We start from the raw sequence: 22,834 nt of genomic DNA, 5'->3' as shown, positions 1-22,834 counted from the left end.
TTACATTGACATAATAAAGAAATTGTGTTCATTTTTTGACCCACTTTTGCAGAAATAGGATCGTGGGGTAGTTTGTGCCTTGCCTTGTGTTTAATAACCCATTAAGCATATCTGTTAATGGAGAAGTACATAGGAAACATATGCTATGCATGTGTCACTTGACAGCTCTGCTTTGCTTCTGAAAAGGGTACAGCCTGGAGGGATAATAACTAGGTCTAGGAAAGGCTTTTTGTAGACTCATTGCAATGTATTATTCATTTCCATATAACATTGATTTTTTGAATTACCAATGTTGTGGCAATTTTTCAAACATTAAAATGGTGATTATGTGAATGTTGTGACACTCTTTACAGCTGTGTAAGGAAATAGCATTTTGGGATTATGGGATAGCTACTTAAATTTATTTCATAAAAATACATTGTAAATCTGTGCCACATTATATATTTCATTTCAGTGATAAACTAAATGTTACCAGTAGCAACTGTTGTGACTTCTAGACATTTTTGTGTAATATGCTATTATTTGTGAAAATCACAACGTTATGGAAAGTGTGGTCAAGTTTGGAAGATAATAGAATAGCAGTAAGTGATAAAAATGGTGTGAGGGTGTTTCAGCGTGATTTGTCTGCGTGTTGAGGACAGTGTAAATGGCGGATGTTTGTAGAACCTGAAGTGTACTGCCTTCTCTCTGGATATATCAGTTGGACAGTATTCAGCCTCATGTTGTAAGTAATGTGCAAGTTACATTTAAAGAATGACACATGCCACTGCTGTCCTTGTTAGTACATTGGCCCATGCCTATCAGACATGGTGGGATTGTGTTTGGTCAGCATCTTGTTTCTCACGGTCCTTCAGCCACCACTTTTAAAGCTTTGTAGTCTAGCATGCATGCTCCATGAAGGTAGATTCTCCAGGGAAAATTGTCAGATCCTCTTTGACTCCATGTCACTGTGGTTAGAAGCTCCAATCACAGCATGTGTGGGCTTGAAATGCTACAGAATTCTCTTTTACATACCTTACACAGTTCTAATCCTAATCATTTGCGTATTCTTATTCACCTATTTGCAGTATTAAGTTCATTCAAATTTATCCTTCCTCATGTTGCAGTTTTCACAGACATTTGTGTTTTGATATAATATATTTGACAGATTTATTGATTTGTTTGTTTAGATAACTTTTACAAGTTTCTATTCCCACAGTATTGATACAAAAGCATTACCTGCACCAAAAGATAAACTCCAATTTGATGTGCTGCAGAAAGACAGTTTGAAAGTTAACATTACTGAAGGTGATGGGTGGCCTGAGATCCCCATGATGCTAGCTGCAGAAATGAGAAAGTCAGTGGCTTCTGAAGAAAGTAACAGTAAGAGGTATTACTTGCTATATGCTATCTGACAAGAAGACTAGCGATGATTTTTTTCAGTAAATGTAAAGTCAATACTTCTTGACTCCATTAACTTTAGAATGTGTGTCTGGAATCTCATAATCTTTATTTATGATAGCAGGCAATGAGAGAGAAATTTTTCAAGAGGCCTATTTTTAGTGTTGCATTCCAACTGATAATTTCAAAGGGGAATGTTTTGGGGTATCAACAAACAAAAAAATAATGTAATTTGTTAACTAAACAAATTTTAATCTGTTGAGCAGAAATGTGAAAAACGGGTACTAAATCTTCCCCTTATAGATGGTTTCTGTATGGGAAAGAGTAAAATAAAGAACAATTTGTGTATGTTGAAAATAAGGCTGGTATCCACGAATTATCGTTAATGAATGATCCCAATTATAGTAGAAGTCAAGTAATAAATTAGTATAGTATGTGTGCAATACATTTGAATGTTGATCACAAATGAATTTTATGTGAACAAAAACAATGTACTTTTCGTTTGGTTCATGAGATTAGTCCGAGAAATTCTGGGGCAGTTCTTGCTTGCTCTCATGTGCAAGGGATTTGCAGGTGAAGGGTGTGGCCTAAGTGTGTAGGCCCATTGATGGGTGAAATGGGAATCAGCATTAAATATAAAGTTATTTACAAACCTCTTAAAATTAAAGTGATATCAGATATTTAGTGTATGTTTAAAATACTGAAGTTTCAAAATTTCTTTGTTAGAGGAATGTACATTGACTGTTGTGCATGTGCTCTTTTGTGCAATATTAGTTACAAAAAACTGAATAAAGTGTGTTCTTTGCTATAGGCTTCTAATTCTTATTTTTCATATTTTACAGGAACTCTGCTGGAATGCAACCTGAGAAGTTGATGGGAAATTTGGAAATAGACATAAAAAATCAGCAGTTGCTGAAAGCCAATCAGAGGCTAGAAGCATCAGTAACTGCTTTGTCAGAACAAATAAATACACTTACAAGTGTGCTGCATGAGCAGCAGATGCAGATAAAGGTGAATTTATCTCCCCCCACCTCTCTCTCTCTCTCCCCCCCCTCCCCTCCCTCCCTCCCCCCCTCTCTCTCCCCCCCTCCCCCCCCTCCCCCCCCCCCCCTCTCTCTCTCTCTCTCTCTCTCTCTCTCTCTCTCTCTCTCTCTCTCTCTCTGTGTGTGTGTGTGTGTGTGTGTGTGTGTGTGTGTGTGTGTGTGTGTGTGTGTGCCAGATCATTTATTAACATTGTATCACAAAGTTTGCGTTGTTTATTTCCGTTATGTTAATATCACCAACGCATCAGATTTCTCCTTTAGTGCAATTTTGGAGCTGGAGGGCTGTTGGTCCATAACATGAAAAAAGCTCAATCAGGGATAATATACATTGAGATTAAAATAACTTTGATATTGTAATGTAACACAAGAGGTAATTATGTAAAATATTGTAATTTCCAATTTTAATCTCTTTGCCTTAATTTCTGTGGAACTAATACTACTGTATTTACTCGAATCTAAGCCGCACTTTTTTTCCAGTTTTTGTAATCCAAAAAAACGCCTGCGGCTTAGAATCGAGTGCAAAGCAAGTGGAAGTTCTGAAAGATGTTGGTAGGTGCCGCCACAACTAACTTCTGCCGTCGAATATATGTAGCGCTACACAGGCATGCTTTGCAGGCACAAATATAAATACTGGCGCCAAAACCTCTGTGTCAGTAAATAAATTTTTAAAAAAAGGTGGAAGACGATCTTTTTTCTCCGCCCCGAGTTTCGACCACTACATTTTCATACATTATCCAACGAAGTAAATGCAAATTCCGTATTGTTCATCTTCGAATGTAGCAGCATTTCAGTACTACGAAAATCCGACTGGCAAGACTGTTTGGGATGTTTGTCAATATGGCCAACTCTACGTTCTGAATTTTTTCCTACCTGTGAGAAGAGATGGTTGCTAATAGGAACTGTTATGAATTGTGAATCACATGCAGTATTCTCTTCACCATAAGAATAATTCGAATATAAACATTTTGCCATGTATTGCTTCGTGTTTGCTGCTATCTCATTTAAGTCCTGTCTGCCTAATAAACTACGAAACTAGTGAGACAACAGCAAACGCGGAAGAGTATACATATCATGTCATGTTTATATTCATATTATTCTTATGCCTAATAGTGATACCGTCAGAAATGAAGCACGGCAATTGACTAGATTTTTAAATCTAAGATAACTCTAATTTCTGTGCAGAATGTAATGTACTAAAGAGGCGTCTGCAAAGATTTCCAAACGGAGAAAATTTTTTGCTAAAGCAGCAATGTAAGTAACAACAAATACCAGTCTCTTGTCATTGTTTTGCTAATGAGACGATTCCTCTTTTTTTTTGTTGTAAGCGGTGGTAGCGCGCACAAAAGCAAGCCATGCCGCGAGCGGCGACAGGCCGTAAACACTCATTATCAGAATGCGGCAAACAATGCACGACACAGTACAGTAATGCATTTTCAGCTTAGAGTGACGTAAACACCTATAACAAAGAGAACGGCACTTACCAGATCAAAGAAAAATAAGCAATCGATCCAAACAAGACAAAGCACGTGAAAAAGGAATGGAACCCGTATAAATACGGACGGAGCGCCTGACACATAGCAATGGCTACGTGGTAAAGCTTAACTGCTAAGCTTAAGACTGGAACCAAACTACTATAGCTGTATCGTCATTCATTCAACCTAAATTGTGTCTCATATTACAATGGACCAACTTTGTTTCGATTTGGAGGTGCGGCCTAAAACTTATCTCTCCTCTTGAATTTCGAGTCTCAAATTTCAGGTGCGGCTTAGATTCAGGATTCCCCCCCCCCTCCCTCCCCCGCCCCCCCCCTCCCCCCCTTGATTTTGAGTCTCATTTTTCAGGTGCGGCTTAGATTCGAGTGCGGCTTAGTTTCGAGTAGATACGGTAATGCTTAAATTGATATTTTTAGTTTCCATCGTAAATAATATGATCATATTGAAGTGGATATGTTACAGGTTAGTTGGGTAATTGTAATATTATTTCATTACGCCTATAAAACATATGTGAATATTCTGGTGTTGGCAACATTTAACCCTCGCAGTACTGGGGGCAGTAAATTACGCTCGCCTTTCAAAAATATTCTAATCTAGTCAGTTATTTCATATATATTAAAATTCTGAAAGAAATATTCTTTTTAATGAATCCTTGTACCAGATTCTGTATATTAAATTTTTCAGTTAGACTTAAAATTTTGGGTTAAGATTAAGTAGCAGATTCACTTTCCCCAATGAATATGCCAATCAATATTTCCAGGTCCAGGGTTTTATTTACACATCAGTATCAGTTTAAAAAGCATGTTGAGAGTAGAAGTCAACAACAATAAAAGAAATTTGCATTTTTGAAAATTTTCTGTGTTGGTCGTAAAGTCGGTGGTATATGTCGTGGAAAATGCGTTGATATTGCTAAGAGTGTGCTGAAAGTTGTTTTCAGGTTCTGAACCCTACTTACGCATCTGTACCTCTTTAAAATATATATTGTTATGTGTATTTTTTTCCATGTGGGCATAAGGTACCCCCACCTCCCAACCTGGTAATGCACATTATGGAAACTGCCTTGGTTTTGGTAGGCTTAATCTTTCTTTTAAAATAAATTAATTTGTTTAAGTGTTTAGTACTCTAACAAACATATGAAATGAATGTGTAAGTCTTGCATCGCCTTGGCCGTTAAGTATTTCTAGCTTAGTTCTGTTTTTTTCCAGGAGCTGAAAAGTGAAATTCAAATTGTTCGGCAAGAAGCAATGCCTGAAAGGTTTGCGTCCCAGTTGGAGCCATATATGACAGCTGTAATTTCTTCACAAATTGAAAAAACCTTAAAAAATCATGATGACAAAATTGCACCATTGTTAGAGGAAATGTTAACTACTAGAGATGAACATGATAAGAAGAGACAAGATGCACTCATGTCTGCAATATCACAGACTGTCGGAAATCTAGTTTCTGCAAAGTTAGAAGATATTGTGTGCATTGAAATAAAAGAAAATATTTTGCCAGGTAAACAGTCAATTTCAGTGTAAAAACTGATTAAGTAAGTGTTCTTTTTTGTCGTGTTGAAAAGTCTATGGTTTAAAAAATACTGTGGTACACATTTTACCCTTGCTCATTCTGAGATGGGTGGAGAGCTAGCAGTCATTTGTCTCCAGATATGCTGAGTATATTGCGGCACTCCTTATGTTATCACATTTCGAAAAATAGTGAAAATCCTGTTTTACACTAATAAGGGTAGTTTAAAAATGCTGTAAATTTTGGGAAAATGTTAATGGTAACGTACTGTTTATAAAACATGAATAAGCTACTTTATTAATTGCTTATGTAAGCTGGACATTTCAATGAAGACATTGGTACTTCCTATTTAATAAAAAATTCAAAATTGTGATTTGTTCCAGTTTCTTGTGTGTGTGTGTGTGTGTGTGTGTGTGTGTGTGTGTGAGAGAGAGAGAGAGAGAGAGAGAGAGAGAGAGAGAGAGAGAGAGAGAGAGAGAGAGGGGGGGGGGGGGGGGTCTGTTTTTTGTTTAATCTGATTTTCTTGGTGTGCAGAAATACATTAGAAAATTCTGATACCTACATCTGCAGCAGAAACACAGCACGATGCCGAAGTCACATACCTACTTATGGAATGTATGTTGATTGTATATACGTCGTTGTGCTTAGCAGGAAACAGGAAATGATGTGTAATGTTAACAGATGAATCATGATCATAGTAGCATGGTGTTGACAACACAACTAATGGTTTTCACAGAATGTTAATGAAAGAAGAAATGATCTTCGCTGTGAAGGAAGACCATTTACCAAAGAGGTGTAAGTGCTGCACTGAAAGAACATTTAGAATCAAATCCTCCAACATGTAAAAGGCTGTTTATAATTTAATTCATAAATTTTAAACTGAAATTTCTGCTTTGGACACATCTTACATTTGGCAACCTATAACAGCACAAACTGACAATAATGAACTCCATATCTGTTTTGCTATTATGATTAACATAAAGAAGTCTAAAACCCAATTAGTGACAGAGTTCCCAGATATGTCATGTTATTCAGTCCAAAGGATATTACATCAGCAGAACTTCAAAGTGCACATTTTACACTTGATACATGGGTTGCTGGAAGATGATGAGACGCACAGCTACAATTTTGTGAAATTATGTTCAGTCAGCATTGAGTTGACCAGAATTTCTTTCTTAACATTTTGTGCTTTGATGAGGCCACATGTAACCCAACATAAGTGTTCACTTTGGTACATGGAAAACAACAATTTGGCTTTGGAGCAACCACTAAATGAACCTAGTGTAAATGTGTGTGGGCTGCAATATTGGTATGTAATGTAATTGGGTTGTACTTTAACTGAAACCTCACTGAAGACAAATAGCTGTACTTCAAGAGGTTACATCAGGAATCATTATGCATATTGACAACTATAATAAACTCTGCTTCCATTGCTTGTAGGATGTACCTTGATAACGTTTTCAAAGGAAGGGTGCTTGGACATCGTGTTGTAACTGAATTCCCACCACAATCCCCCAATGTTATCCTAATGGGTATTGTTAAAGATGAAATCTGTGGAAGAAAACAACACTCCTGACTGATCACATTGAGGATGTCTTCCACAATCCAGAGAAAAATGTTCAGCAGTGTATGCATTTGTGCCAGTGTGTTCCAAGTAGATTTCAGTGATGTATTAATTGAGAAAGAAGACAGTTTTAATATGAAAAGAAGCGATGTATATTTTAATTTGTTGGTAATCTTATGAAATGATACGTTGCTACTCACCATATAGAGGAGATGTTGAGTTGCAAAAGGCCATCTTCTAAAGAAGACACATGGATACACAGCTATAAATGCCTGGGCAATGCTGGGTTTCTCCATAAGCGATTTGGAAACCTTGGTCATTACTGTCAAACGAGCCACTTTCGTGTCACCAGTATCACACTCCTTGCATATTCATATTTTTGTCATTAGCTCATTTATGTGCTGCAAAACAGAATCCTCCATATCAATTACTGAATTTAGTGCTGCCATTTTAGTATTATGTTCCAAGCTTTGTTCTGTCTTACTTTCAGTCAAATCTCACACCTCTACAGAAATGTAACAACACTCCTTTAAATTCATCTGCTGCAGAATGACAAATGACTATTATGTTATCTTTTTCAAAATATAATAATCCACATATAAATTGTTTTCTATAATGTTGTGATAATGTTTCAATAACACTTTGATCAATTGGTTGCAGCAAGGATGTCACATTAGGAGGCAAAAATTTTACTGTAATCATTCCATTTTCTCTCTCTCTCTAACAGTTCAGCCAATGGATGGGTTGGCACATTATCCAGTGAAAGTCGGAGATTTCCTTGTTTATCAAATTAGTTTCGAAATTTTTTTACTCAGGGGTAAAAGTATTGTCATAGCAGTCAGTTAATATTTTGGTGTTCATCCATGCCTGTTTTTGGTTTTTATAAATTAAAGGAGCTGTGTTATTTTTGAAGCATCTGGGGCTTCTGGATTTTCTGATGGGGAAGATAAAGCATTTAATGGGTCCCGGTGATGTCTGTACAAATAAATTTACATTGATACTTGTTCTTTACTATTGTTATATCTTGGAGTTGAACTCTCTCACCGAAAAGCTGAAGATTTTGACAGTAATGGCTTCTAATTTCATCCGTATTCATTAATGTCATAAACAAAGTCCAAGTCAGTCATTTTTGTCCTATTCTTTTTTAAAACCATATTCAAAAGAATATGCTGCAGCTACATCAACTGACATTTTTTTCATTGTATTTCCATAAGGCTGTTTTTATAAAAACCTGCTTCCAAAATATCGATTTTTGGTTTCTTCATTACTTTTCGATTTTTTACTCCTGTCTTCAATTTCAAGTTTGCATGTGTGCTTCATATTTGAATTAGTGTTCTTCTGAGTATCACTTACCATAGAAGTACCTACACCAGACTTACAACTTATGACCAGTTCCTCCTTTTTGTAATGCATTAGTAATGTTTATTTTATCTTTCAGCGATAACACCATTCTCTTGTGCTTTGACATTTTTAAGCACAAAACATTGACAATAGTCTTAACTCAAACAGTAATGAAATTCATAAGGCGCAGGCAGGTAGTGCCAGTGTGACATGTTCTTGCACGCATGGACTCCAAAAATACTTGCTTGCAGTTGAGGATTTGGATAATCACATTCTGTATAACTGAGGTCCTGATAATCGAGTCTTCACTGTAACTTATGAAATTTTTTTTGTATTTTATTTTATTTTTTAATATTTTACAAATTATTGGACCAAAACATGATAAGTCCAACACATTTTTCTTAAATTTAAAGAATACAATTGCAAGTTTATTTCAATTTTTAATATTGCTGGGGTAAGCCTGAAACACGACAACTTAATATTTTACAATTTGTGAAAAATTTCCCAGGTTATGACTAATTATTTTTTTGCTTCACCTGTTCAATTTTGTTTTCTGGACATATTACAATTTGAAATGATACTTGTCATACACTCCCCTAAATTATTTTTCTGAGCTATTTTTATTGGAAGAAATCACTGTAGTTTCATCACCTGCTTACTTAATTATAAAGACCCGACAGATGGCTCTTGGAGGACTTCGGTAATATCGTCCTGACTGCAAAATATTGTACACCCTGTTTTTGAAACATTACCACTAACGAATACCCTAACCACTCTTGTGGTGAAAACCATGGTCATGAAATATTTTCTCCATTGCACTTAATAATAGCATTTAAATTTCTGCAATCCCAATGTTGTGTTTCATAGTGTTGTACTGAAACATCATACTCCACTTGTCAGTCACTAGAAGACAGAATTGTTTTTCAAAAGTGTTTTAAAGAAATGTGAAAGAACAAAAAGAAATGATTAATGATTAAAAAAGAATGATAATGGTATTAGTAGTACTTCTTCAGCCCCTTGATCCGTGTGTCTTATCACTAAAGAGTGTTTGGAGCAATCTATTCCGAAACAGCTATCAAAAATTTCTTGGGGGTTGGCAAAATGCAGAACTTTTGGATTAAACAGTTAACTCCATTGCAATCAAACTATTTTTTCACATGCGCATCTATAAAAGAACACAAGCGCTGGCAGGTCGATAGACACACAAACAAACACAAACATACACACAAAATTCTAGCTTTCGCAACAAACGGTTGCTTCGCCAGGAAAGAGGGAAGGAGAGGGAAAGATGAAAGGAGGTGGGTTTTAAGGGAGAGGGTAAGGAGTCATTCCAATCCCGGGAGCGGAAAGACTTACCTTAGGGGGAAAAAAGGACGGGTATACACTCGCGCGCACACACACACATATCCATCCGCATATACACAGACACAAGCAGACATTTGTAAAGGCAAAAATTACTTTTTTTCAGTCAGTTATGGAGGTTCTCAGCAGTACTCTTGTGGGAGCATATATTTTTTCCACGTGGAATGTTTCCCTCTGTTATATCTATAAAAGAACACATTGAAATACTGTACGGGTTGTGTCGGAAAGATCATACTGTAACAGAATTGGGGTGGTTTTTTTTTTTTTTTTTTTTTTTTTTTTTTTTTTTTTTTTTTACTGAACCATATGCTGACTGTGTACTGCTACAACAAGAATGGAAATCTGTAAATATATCTGAATTACTAACTGCACATACGTAGTGATAGCAAAATGTTTAAGGATTGTAGACCTATGGTCTAGTTAACTGCAACACACAGATTGATCACAGCAGCTATTGCAAACAAAAATCAAAACAAGAAAGCTGCCTTAGTGACTCAACAATGAAACAGTTACAGCTCTGTTCACATGTTTCTCCACATAGATATCTTTTTACATGACTTTGTTTTTATCACTTACAGCAATACTTGAAGCAATTGATCCCATAAAAAATCAACTCCATACAGAAATGGCTCAGAAACTGTCAGCTACGGACCATCTTTTAAAAGAAAACATATCTAAACTGGTTCAGAGCAAGGTAAAAAGAAATTCTCTGTGCAATATATGTTTGTTGTTACCATGCTCTGCAATACATTACTATAATTACTTTTTTTCAGTCAGTTATGGAGGTTCTCAGCAGTACTCTTGTGGGAGCATTGCAGCCTGTGGTAAGGAACACTTACAAGGAAATGTTTGGAAGCACTGCATTGCCAGCATTTGAAAAAGCTTGTCAAAATATGTTTCAACAGCTCAATGAGGTTTTCACAAAGGGTTTGAAAGAACGTAAGTATTTATTTCATGTTTGTAATTTACATTTTACTTTTATGATAGTTGTGTTCCACTACATTTCATACATTTTTACATTTATGTGACTGTGGCAACAAATGTTTTCAGATGTTCAGAGCTTTGAAAGCCACTTTGACAAACAACGGAGACAGCAGGAGAAAGGCAGAGATGTCTTGTCTCAGATGCAAGCCACTGCGGAGACCTTGCGTACAAATACTGAAAACATTCCAGTTGTTATACAGCAAGAAGTGCAATCACAAATTCAAAAGGAGCTTTCCAGGTAATAGTCTTTAGTTGACTGAGAGAAAAAAAGTGCCATTTGTCTATCTAAAGTGTTCATATGTATTTCGTTGTATTTTCATGAGGTTGTTTTTTCTCATGTCACAGTTTTGTCGGTTTATTTTACTATTGTGCAGGGAATTTTATTGAAATGTGTAAGTAATAAGCCGGAGAGGTTTGTGTACAATTGTAGGCTTCTGAACATATTCACTTGTTACAGCTGTTACAAAGCAAGCCTTTCTCTGTGACTTGCTTAAGGCAGACAAGATTAGTAACAACATATGTACTTACTGAATGACCAGCACTTAACCTCCAGGAGGTGAAATAGTACTGCCGATACACAGAAATAAAAGGAGACACACTCTCTTAGCTTTCAGAAATATGGCTTCCTCCCTGTATGAAGAGGAGGGGGATAGGTTGGGAAAGGTTCAAAAGGAAGGGCAGGTCACTCAGACTCCAGGATGAGAGCAACACACTTTTTGTCTTTCATATGTTCTACTTGCTACACTAGAGTAGCTTTTCAGTAGCTTACTCTTTATTGATGACTCAATGACTAAATGTCGGACTACAAAACCAAAGGTTCGAGATTCAGTCCTCAGCCAGTTTTATGGTATGTTTCTTCTGCAACTTGTTGCATCTTTCACCAATGGCAAGAATTTTTCATGTGCAGAATGTCACGTTAACACCATTGTTCACACTCCATGTTAAACTGGTGGGTCCTCTATAACTGGCTAGGTTTGTCACACTGCAAGTACATAGCACCTATAGTACGACCACACACTGTGGTCTTCAAACCACCTTTCGAGTTGACACTTGCTTTACCTTGCATTATATATTTTTAGATGGACATGAATGTGTATTTTAAATGAAATCGTGGTTCTCCAGAGTTCTGGCTGCTGGCAGCTGTAATTTTGTCACAAGCAATGAGAACTTAATGCTTCAAGACATCCTTTGTCTCACCAAAAGATGACCTACTTTCTATCTGCACAATGGTACCCACGAAGTGATTTGTATAGATATTTGCATTATACTGTTTATCACCAGTTTCATTATTAAGACTAAGGACAATATCCTAGGCCCTGGTGTAAATACACCAGTCTTGCTCCTTCTTATGTTCCACATAAATTTGATTTTCTTGCCTAAATTACAATTTTTGATAAGCAAGTAAATATTTTCCTGGATTTTCAGTTACTTTATTTATAATTTGATCCTAGTTTGTTATAGAATCCTGCCTTTGTTTGTAGGAACCAATTGAATTTTTGATTGATATGTAATGCCTTCCTCCTCTTACATAGTATTTTTATCTCAAACAATGGAAACCTCAGGTTGGAATATCAACAGTGTAGGAAAAGACGGTTTGCTACTTACTATAAAGAAGACACATCAAGTTGCAGACAGGCACAATTAAGACATTCACATATAGGCATTCTGGCCAGAGATGCTGGAGTTAGCAGTCGTGCATGTGTGCGAGGTGTGCTTGCTTTTGTGTGTGTGTGTGTGTGTGTGTGTGTGTGTGTGTGTGTGTGTGTGTGTGAAAACTATATGTGAGTGTCTTTTAATTGTGCAGACCTGTCTGCAACTTGATATGTCTTCTTTACGGTAAGTAGCAATCTCTCTTTTCCTACACTTTTAATATTTTTATCGCTACAGTAATCTACGACTTCTTAAACTGATGTTTGAAGTGCAGTCTACATAGTTCGTGGCTAAACATTTTTATAAACTGATGCAGTTTTCATTACCAGTTGTTTAATTTAGAGTTTATAACAGTTCTAAACAGACTGGCTCTATCTCCAGTAAGGCCCTGTTGTGAGCCTTTGAACTGGAATTATTTATGATGTAATTGTTCACCAGCAGTGTTACATTGTGTTCTGACGCACAATGTGGGTGGTAGCGCACGTTTTTCTCCTCACACATTTTAAAATGACTGTAATAATAATCACACACACACACACACACACACACACACACACACACACACACAAGGAATAAATATATTTAATCTTAACTGGCATTTGTACTTTTAATTGTAAAACTTATTCTGTAGTACTTTCTGTGTCAACCTCAAAATTGTATAAATCATAGTCAGACATAACATATAGTGTATTTGTATGGAGTCCTTTGTCTGTGAGATCAACAGTTACCCAGTAGTCTTGGAAGGTCCTAATTACTTCAGTTAAACTGGTAAGTCTGCACAGTACATGTAACTCAGTTGCTTACTGCCTAGCAGCTGATCAGCGAGCCAGAACATCATCTCCAATTTAAAACTGATTATTTATGTGTATGAAAATGAAAATGTTAGCCGTAAAATGAAGTGCCAGTATACACATTTCTGGTTCAATTTAAGCAATATATTTTGGCTCGGATTACACATTTCCCTTAGCAATAATAAACCAATTATGATCAATGCATCGTTGTTAATTAAATCTCTCTCAGTTTCCAGGATAACCTGACAAAGGCTGTTAGCATAGTTGTGAAAGAAAACATAACAAAAGAATTTCATGCCCAGCAGTCTGTTATTGAGGACAGAGTATTAAATGCTGTTCGTTCAAGAGCTGTTACTCCTGCTCCACACTTACTGGATAGTCAGGTGCAGAAGGCTCAGCTGATGCAATTAATTGCTCAAGGACAAATAAATCCTGCCTTCCAACAGGTATCTATCACAAACATTTTAACAGTTGTATCAAGCTAAATTAGAATGTGATCACAAAAGAACTTCATGTGTGTCATCTGTTTTGTAAGTCTTGAAATGCAGAGGATAGTTTGAAGTTGGCAAAAACTAAACTGAACATAAGAAAAAGTAGTGTTACATTGAATCAGTGACAGGCATAGAAAAGTAAAAAATAATAAGTACTATGGTCCTTCTGACATTAAAAACTTTTATTTTATTGATTTACACATCAAGTTCCATAGGACCAAATTGAGGAGCAAATCTCCCAAGGTCATGGAATATGACAATATATGAAATTACAACATAAAAGTAATTCGCGAACTTACACCAATTATTGTGTGAACTGCCCATTTCTGAGCCAATTAGAATGGGAAGAGTTACCCCAAAATATAATGCCATATGATATAAGCGAATTAAAATCTGCAAAGTAGGCTAATTATCGTGTCAAATGATGACTTTCTTCGGATACCATTTGGATAGTAAAAATTGCAGCATTACGTCTTTGAACAAGATCCTGAATGTGGGCTTTCCACGACAGTTTACTATCTATCTGAACACCTAGAAATTTGAACTGTTCAGTTTCACTACTCAAATGCAATTTCTGTGAAATTGAGATGTTGGGTTTTATTAAATTATGTGTTAGAAACTTAAAAACTGAGTCTTACTGTGATTTAGTGTTAGTATATTTTCTTCAAGTGATGAACTTATGTCATGAACTGCTCTGTTTGAGACTGAGCCAATATTGCACACAACATCTTTTACTATCAAGCTAGTGTCATCAGCAAACAAAAATATTTTAGATTTGCCTGTAATACTAGAGTACATGTCATTCATATAAACAAGGGACAGGAGTGGCCTTAACACTGATCCCTGGGGCACCCGTCACTTCACCATACCCCACTCAGACACCACATCACAGCCATTCTCAATCCTGCGAATAATCACCTTTTGCTGTCTGTTTTTAAAGTAAGAGGCGAACCAATTGTGAGCTACTCCCTGTATTCCGTAATGGTCCAACTCCTGGAGCAATATTTTGTGATCAACACAATCAAACACTTAAGTTAAATCAAAAAATATGGCTATCATTCGAAACCTTTTGTTTAACCCAGCCAGTACATCATAGAGAAAAGAGAATATAGCATTTTCAGTTGTTAAATGGCTTCTAAAGCCAAACTGTATATTTGATAGCAAATTATGTGATATGAAATTATCAATTATCCTTACATACACAGCCTTTACAATAACTTTACCAAACACTGATGGCATAGAAATAGTTCTTAAATTGTCTACATTATCCCTATCTCCCTTTTTATAAAGCGGCTTTACTACTGAGTACTTTAATCGTTCAGGAAACTGTCCATTCCTAAAGGAAAAACTACAAATATGGCTAAGTACAGGGCTAACATGTGCAGCACAATACTTTAATATTTTGCTAGGTGCTCCATCATATCCATGATTTATTTATTGACTCAGTCTCCTCCTTGTACTGAGTACCCCTTTCAGTCAACAGATTACATAAATTGCAGTCCTGCCTAAATTAGCTTTTATTTAGTACAAGTGGTACAACAGAAAAAAAAAATCACAAAGAAAAGAAGCAGAAAAATAAAACAAATAAAGATGAAAGCAAACTATAGGAATTTTCAGGTAATGAACACAGCAAGATCAGAGATGTAAAAGATACAAAATGCTTCAAATTTTGATACGCTTGACTTCTGCTTAGATGCATCCTTTTCTCACTATGACCCAGTCCTACTCTAATACCTGCCCAGCAGAGTTGGTTTTTACATTTTGGATATCAATGGTCATATGAGACATTTCGTATATCTTAGTATTGCCCCAGTTCGGAAATATTGTAGATCCGAGGCTGATGCGCAGAGCAGTCTGAGTTATATTGGGAAAGTGTGTAGTCTCCATGTGACCCGTGTTTACATTTGGTGATTTTGCTGTTTCCTCTTCGTTTACTGCTCTCACGTCAAATGAAAACCAAATGGATTTCTGTGGCCAGGAGCTATCAAGTGAATTTAAAATACACTCACATAATCACAGAAGGCTAATACACGTTATTAGTTTCAGATTTTATTTTATTTCCACTTTTCTGGCAGTTGTGCATTAATCGCCTTGTAGAACAATGAAGTTAGTTTTGTTGGTTTGCTACAGAAATTTGATTTTTATTAACTTTTTACGCTGAGGCAGTCAATGTATTTGAAACGAAATGTTTGGTTTCTCACTATTGGCAAATTTCAACTGTTCGCTGCATTTCAGGTGCACATTTTCATCTTCTAGCACGTATGGCATTATGTCACAATAAAGAATCAAAAATGAATTAATACAGTACTGGTACTCAAAGAAAATTTACATCCCAAAACCCACACTGAAAAGCTTAATATCCAGTCGAGGCCTACTTCATTGGGAATCTAGATGTACGAATGTGCTCTTTAAGTATGCACTCTAAATGTCCCATTTTAGTACGGCTCACGAAATTCCGATGCTCTTGGAGTATCCTCTGACGTCTCTTTTCTTTATGGCGTAATGTAAGATCTTTTAATGTTTTAAGCGTATGAACATACAGGCTTCCTGCATCGTAGCAGCTGCCAAAGCACAGTGGCACCAGTTATCTGGCGCTCTCTGATGACTACTGAAATGAACCTATTTCTAACAGGTCGCGGGAAAATATTGTGAATGGTGGTTTGAAAAGCATTACTTTCAAAGTAAATTTCCTTTTTCGCAAATTGTACTGTGTGTGAGAATGTATGATGAATTACTTGAATCACAGAGCGTTTGATGACGTGCCATTTAGAAGTATTTCCAGCCCAATAGATCAGACATTCATGTCGTCATTATGAGCAAATTGATGTAGAGCTACGGAAGCTCTCTCTCCTCTGCGGTAGCTAATTTATTTGTGGAAAACTCTGAGGACAAGTCACTGGACTCGTCTAAAATTTTTACTGGTATGTTTGTTTGATATACCTTTTAGTGTAACACGCGCAAAAAATATCAACATTATATGTGAAAGCTTTGCTTTTCTTGTAGCAACACTATGTATATTAATTTAAAACATTAACTTTTCCCGTTTGTGTATCCGCGCTACTTAACAATGATGTTGCTATTAGCTGACATCGCGCGTCCTGCTGTCTGAATATCCGCTGTCATGGGCTGGCTGGATCACGTGAAATGAGCTATGAGTGGCTTACAAAAGCGCATCGCAATCTCGATTACATGGTTCGGAAAGTAACGTGGTGTTCGGTGGAATTCGAATTTATACTTTTGTAATACGAAAATATACAGCGTACATGTTGCTGCACAACAAAAATCTTTCCAAAAAGGGTTTTCTTCCCTGAGTTTCGTTTTCTATAGGGCCTGGAAATTCTACGCTTTGTATAAAAACATAACCATTCAAAGGATTGATATTTCTTACAGTTCTGAGGGAAAATATACTGTCACATAATAACACGAAAAATGTGTTTTCATCCGGGAGAAAGCGAATTTTTAACCGGGAAATCCGGGAATTTTTTTTTTCCTTGTCCACGTATACACCCTGTATGTAATTGAATGCCAGTGACCGTGTAATGAAAATTAACTTTTTGTCATAACCATATCAGTCACAAACTAAACATTAGTTTATGCTAAATGCATTTCATTTGCTATGCAGACATATTGCCACTGCCTCTATAGCATAATAGTTGCTGTTGCTACCTTTGGTACTGAAGGATCTGAGTTTGAGTGCCAATCCTCTCCTTAGATATTTTTCCTGAGGAGAGACGTATGGAATGGGGTCAACTCAGCAGAGTAAGGCTGATCACATGTCCCATGGGACACTAGATCACTCCTTATACTACTTTGTAGGCAGCATTCAGTACAGGTCTAAGGCCTAGTTTGTGAGTGGTGTTTACGTAAACATGTTACCACCTGCGTTGAGCCTGACTATTAAGATGATTTTATAAAGTATATATTACACCACTGATTAATCTTACCCTGACATTTTTCTCTCAGTACTTGTGAAGTCTGTTGCCTATAGATGAAGGATGTATTGAAAAATTTGTGATGGCTGCATTTTGTAACTTCTCACTCTGTCATTGTTGTAACTGTGTGCTGTTGTTTAACTCCTTCAGTTGTTCCTTTGTTGTTAGTTTGGTTACAACACTAGTGACTGGGTTTTGGGAACGTTTCACTTTGACTAACAAGGGGTGGCTATGATGTTTGGATCGTAGATTTACTTCAAACTATACACACTTTTAGTAGCCTATTAGGACAACATAACATGCAAGTATTAAGGCGTACTACTTAGGCACTTTCGAGAAAATTTTATGCATTGAATATGCACCTATAACATAGCAATTGTGAGTACAAGATGGCGGTGGTCAAGTGGTTAGCATTTGAGTTCTGCAATCCGTGGATTGCTGGTTTGAGTCCTGCTTATCTTTTCCCCTCCTCCTCCTTTCTTCCTCCCTCCCTCCCTCCCTCCCTCCCTCCCTCCCTCCAACAATGGTCATCTTATTCATATATATGACGTTAGAATGAAACACAGGTATTTGCTTGAACTTTTATTCAATTTCCAAAGGTATTTGGCTGTTTACTAATTTTAATTATTGTAACAAATATTCTGTTTACAATAATCAACAAGTAAATGACCAGATGCATAAAGTTTTCCTAAAAACTTATAGCTGTTGTGGTTTTCAAAATCTCTTATACCTGCAATTGGGTAAGGTATCCAGAACGGCATTGCACCTGGATCTGCAGACATAGAGACCCTCCCATTCTTCAACTTTCATAGTGGTGACACCTTGCTAACATGGCAAGAACAAGTAGTGTATGTGTGAATTTTTTAAACATCACTAAATTTACATTGCTACTTCAAAAATGGAGGTGACTCCTGGTTCTTCGACTACAGAGGATGGTGAAAGTCATGAAGATTCAGCATATAACCTAATGCAGTGGCAAATGTCAGTTAAAAGATGCATTTGTGCACTGTGAATTGTCGCTGAAGATTTCTGCAGATGCAGTGGCGATTGGGAAAAACTTTCATCAGCCTATCGTCAAAATGTTAGGGCAAAAGATATTTATTACTAATGAGCACCTTATTCATTACAACAAATTAGGTGAAAGTCTATTCCATGAAGCTAAAGATTTTTCTGATGATGAGGATAATGATCAGACTGAAAAGAAAGCAAAGGCTGGACACATTCTGTTGGAGACAAAAATACTAGTAATGAGACTGGCAAAAGAACATGCCACGTGGTATCTGCAAAGTTTGTGCAAATAAGTGTGCTTTATTATTACTATTATTATTATTATACCTTTCAAATGTTATTATGTGTGAAATAACATGATCAGTGTTGGAAAAAAAAAAGTGTTAAAGAAAAACGGAGCAGACCTGGATCCAGCAATGCTCCGATTATGGGGCTTGAAGGATAACCACTGACAGCTTTTGCTCCGACTCACAACACAGTGGTACATAGTCAATGTGTAAAGCTTCTATTGCAAGTACATCGTACTACTTGCACATTATGTTGTCTTAATGGATTACTTAAAGTGTACAAAGCCTGAAGTAAATCTGTCATCCAAATGTTGTCGCCTCCCCTTGTAAGACATACATTTTATGTATAGCTTAACTACTGAGAGTGTATTTCAATTTATTGTGAGACACTTAACATAGTGTAATAATAAATGTGAATTTGTGTTTACATACACAATTAAGTGGGAATTACCTTGTAATTATTGTTATGTTTATGTGGTTCTTTTCTTTTCAGGCACTTTCGGCATCTGATTTGAGTCTAGTAGTTTTTGTTTGTGAACGTGTCAATCCCCAACAAATCTTTAGTCAGACACCATGTCCTCTACAGCAACATGTTTTGTTGTCTCTTATACAGCAGCTTTCAGCCGATATGGAAAATGACACAGAGATCAAACATAAGTAAGTTTACAACTGTAATTAAATATTATTAATTGCAGTAATATTGTTCTTACTACTTTAGTCACTATTTCATATTAGAGTAGTGTTCATTAAATCAAATATGCAGTCTTTCAAAAAATGTCTTGGAGCACTGAGTAAGGATAACCACTCACTATATAGCAGAGGTGTTGAATGGAATACGCACCGAGGTGCCAAAAGTTGTGGGGTACCTCCTAATATTGTGTCAGACCTCATTTTACCTGGCATAGTGCAGCAGCTCAACATGGCATTGACTCAACAAGGCGTCAGAAGTCCCCTCCAGGAATATTGAGTCGTACTGCCTTTAGAAGCATCCTCAATTGCAAAAGTGTTGCTGTGCAGGATTTTCTGAAATACTTTAATCGTATCATCCAGTACAATATTTCTGCTTTCTTTATGCATACACAGAGCAACTGAGGTGGTGGTTGCTAAGGAAATGTAAGTTCTTCTGCCCTTCATGTTCCCTTCTTCTGTAAATTCTAATGAACAGTGCTGCCCTTTGTGTTAGACCAGTTGTAATCAACCTGGTCCCCACCATCTACTAGTGCACTTTCCAGCTTTTGTGCTGGACTGTAGGCAGTTGGGGGTTGGAAGATATTTTTATAAGGTTTTCATAAAATTTTGACAAAGCATTATTATTATTATTATTCCTTTCTCAGACATTATTATTATTATTATTATTATTATTATTATTTGCCTTAACTTGCTGCAACTCTGCTTTATAATTTTTATAAAGTAAAGTTACAGCCCTACTTTATGAATCACCGTTACTGTGGAGCCGATGGGCAGTTAGTAGCAAAACATCCTAACAGAGATACAAAAGGGAAGTAGTTAAAACAGGTTGACTACCCCTTTGTTTGACTGTAAATACATACTTGCATGTCAGCAACATCCTCATAGCCTCATAAAGAAATAATTATCAAACACACATCACTGACATGCCTTAAGTGGAAACATTGCACTTCATTCACACAGCTGCAGGTGGCAGGCCTCCCCAGTGATGTCAGATAATATACAGCTCATATATTGTGCTTTGCACCAGGGTTCAACTGAAATGCTGAGCTTTAAGTGTTTCATGCTATGAGATTTGAAATTATTTTATGAACTGACATAAGATATCTTTGTTAATAACCAATATTAAGGTTAACAGACTTAAAAAGGATTACTGTATTTTCAGATACTTGGAAGAAGCTGTCATGAACTTGGAGACAAATAATGCCTTAACCAGAGAACACTTGCCAACAGTGATTACTGCCCTTCAGCGACAGCTTTCAGCGTATATTACAAAGAACCCAAACAACAAAATTACTCGCAGTATGAAAATGCTCCTTATGGCAACAAGGGCTTTACTGAATCAGTGACATAAAATATCAACCAGAACTTGAAATTTTTATATTTTTTATCAATTAAATGTCTGTAAAAGTATTACACTAATTTGATAGGCTGTGGGCATGACTGACATTCATGTGTAGTCATTTTGTGTGTGTGTGTGTGTGTGTGTGTGTGTGTGTGTGAAGGTCGCAGTATGATTCTTGGTGTATATTTATTTGTAAATACGATTCTTGTGAGAGACTTTGACAACGACAAAGTGCTGTTGTAGTATATTATTACATATTGAATTCAGATCTGTTAAGACTGACTTGCATACCTTTTATGTAAATTGATGCAAATGTATTTTTAGTAGTGTTTACAGATCAGAGCAATAACTTTCAGTAACTAAAAAGTTAAAGTTGTTGTTTTTATTATTTTAGGTATGTTTATGCCTATAATAATTAATACTATGATATGCCCTCAATGCTGCAGCTGGTCACAGTAAAAAAAAATATAGATGTTTTATAAGAATTGTAAAGTTATTTTTAAATATACATTATTAAAAAAAATATGAAAAATCACCTTTTATTCTTCAATAATTACCAGATAAAATATTTTAGATGCCAACAATGCCCATTTAAAATAGTACAACAGACATTCTTCAAAGAGCCATTGCTGAAACAGTCATTGGTTCACTGTCAGTTTTATTGCCCCATGAAGCTGTAATAAGTAAGACTTACCGTTTCTTGCAAGTATCTGAAATCAAATTCAAAACCCATGCGTGTCGCCAGAAATGGAATCCCTCACAGATTAAGAATTAAGCATATGGGTGTTTAACCCCTAAACTTAGTGATTTCTTTTGTTCAAATTATGTTCCAAAAAATAATTTTTTATTAACAAAAGAATCTTATAATGAATGACATTACATACAGACACATAAAGATGGCTTTTAAAGTTCAAAATCATGAATTACAAATGGCTCTCCCAAGGATCTCAATAATTGTGGGTGAATGTCATCTATCATGGGACCTTGTTCAGCTCAGGTCTTTCAGTGCTCTATCAAATTCTTCTTGCCATAGCATATCTTCATCTCATCTGCATCTTATGTCACTTCCCTTTACTGCCTTCCTATGTATTCCACCCACCATTCAGCCTTGCCTTCTTTATTTAGTACTGGTTTGTCATCTGAGCTCTTGATATTCATGGAGTTGCTTCTCTTTCATTGGAAGGTCTGTCGTGTATGTGCACAAGCATGACAACACCATGAAACTGTCAATGTTAACGCAAATGTGACTATACTAGCTGATGGGCGCTCAACAATAAAGCTGTGGAGCTGAACCCTGGAAGGGGAACAAAACTTTACTTGCGAATCAATCTACGGAGGAGCAGTGTGTCCAAAAGCTGCTTAGACATACACACAACGTGACCAGTGCAAGTGACTGGTAACAGAGCACGGTGCAGGGGGAAGGTCAGGCCCAAAGTAGTTGAAATCAGCTTAAGAACTTACAGGCCTGGCCTATCACCACTTCTTGGTTGACACCTGGGTCAATGGTTCTGCCCTTTCAATGCTTCATGCACACACTATCCATGACAGATTGCCATACTAGTCTGCTGCGACACGCCAGCTCATCTGCTTCCATTTGATGTCTGCTGGCGGGGATACTACATCACTACCAACCTGAGGTCCTGAAAACACAACAACTCAGCCTTGACCTTACTGCCTTTGGTAAATGGAATGTGGTGGTGGTGGTGACATAATTTAGGTATTGCTGATGACTTACGGGAGATTTGTGCCTTCGAATTTACTGCCAAACCAATGGTATTCTCAAACAGCTGGTCGTACAACCGTAGTAAAAAGTGCAAATCTTGAAACGGATGCTGACTCTGACACTAAATGCATTTTGTCCACTGTCTGGAAGCCAAAAATGCTTTGTGCCAATGGCAAATTAACCACTAATAACATCAGTCATTATTCCACATTTTTATAATTTGCTGAGATGAAGAACTGCCCCCCTC

The 22,834-nt window shown here is 36.6% G+C and overlaps 1 protein-coding gene across 1 annotated transcript in view; it reads left to right on the top strand.

Moving 5' to 3' along the window:
- LOC126237014 (enhancer of mRNA-decapping protein 4) overlaps positions 1–21,324 on the top strand; it is a 137,131-nt gene extending 115,807 nt beyond the window's left edge. Inside the window, exons 13-21 of the mRNA XM_049946744.1 lie at positions 1,199–1,369; positions 2,223–2,391; positions 5,122–5,413; positions 10,268–10,383; positions 10,463–10,628; positions 10,740–10,911; positions 13,344–13,560; positions 19,326–19,489; positions 20,685–21,324. Coding sequence (XP_049802701.1) covers positions 1,199–1,369; positions 2,223–2,391; positions 5,122–5,413; positions 10,268–10,383; positions 10,463–10,628; positions 10,740–10,911; positions 13,344–13,560; positions 19,326–19,489; positions 20,685–20,868 — 1,651 coding nt within the window. The 3' untranslated portion in view covers positions 20,869–21,324. The remainder of the gene's footprint in view (positions 1–1,198; positions 1,370–2,222; positions 2,392–5,121; positions 5,414–10,267; positions 10,384–10,462; positions 10,629–10,739; positions 10,912–13,343; positions 13,561–19,325; positions 19,490–20,684) is intronic.
- Positions 21,325–22,834: the final 1,510 nt, after the last annotated feature.

The sequence above is a fragment of the Schistocerca nitens genome, chromosome 2, assembly GCF_023898315.1.
Source record: "Schistocerca nitens isolate TAMUIC-IGC-003100 chromosome 2, iqSchNite1.1, whole genome shotgun sequence".
Lineage (NCBI taxonomy): Eukaryota > Metazoa > Arthropoda > Insecta > Orthoptera > Acrididae > Schistocerca > Schistocerca nitens.
The sequence above is the reverse complement of the archived record's forward strand: the minus strand, read 5'-3'. Positions and strand labels throughout refer to the sequence as shown.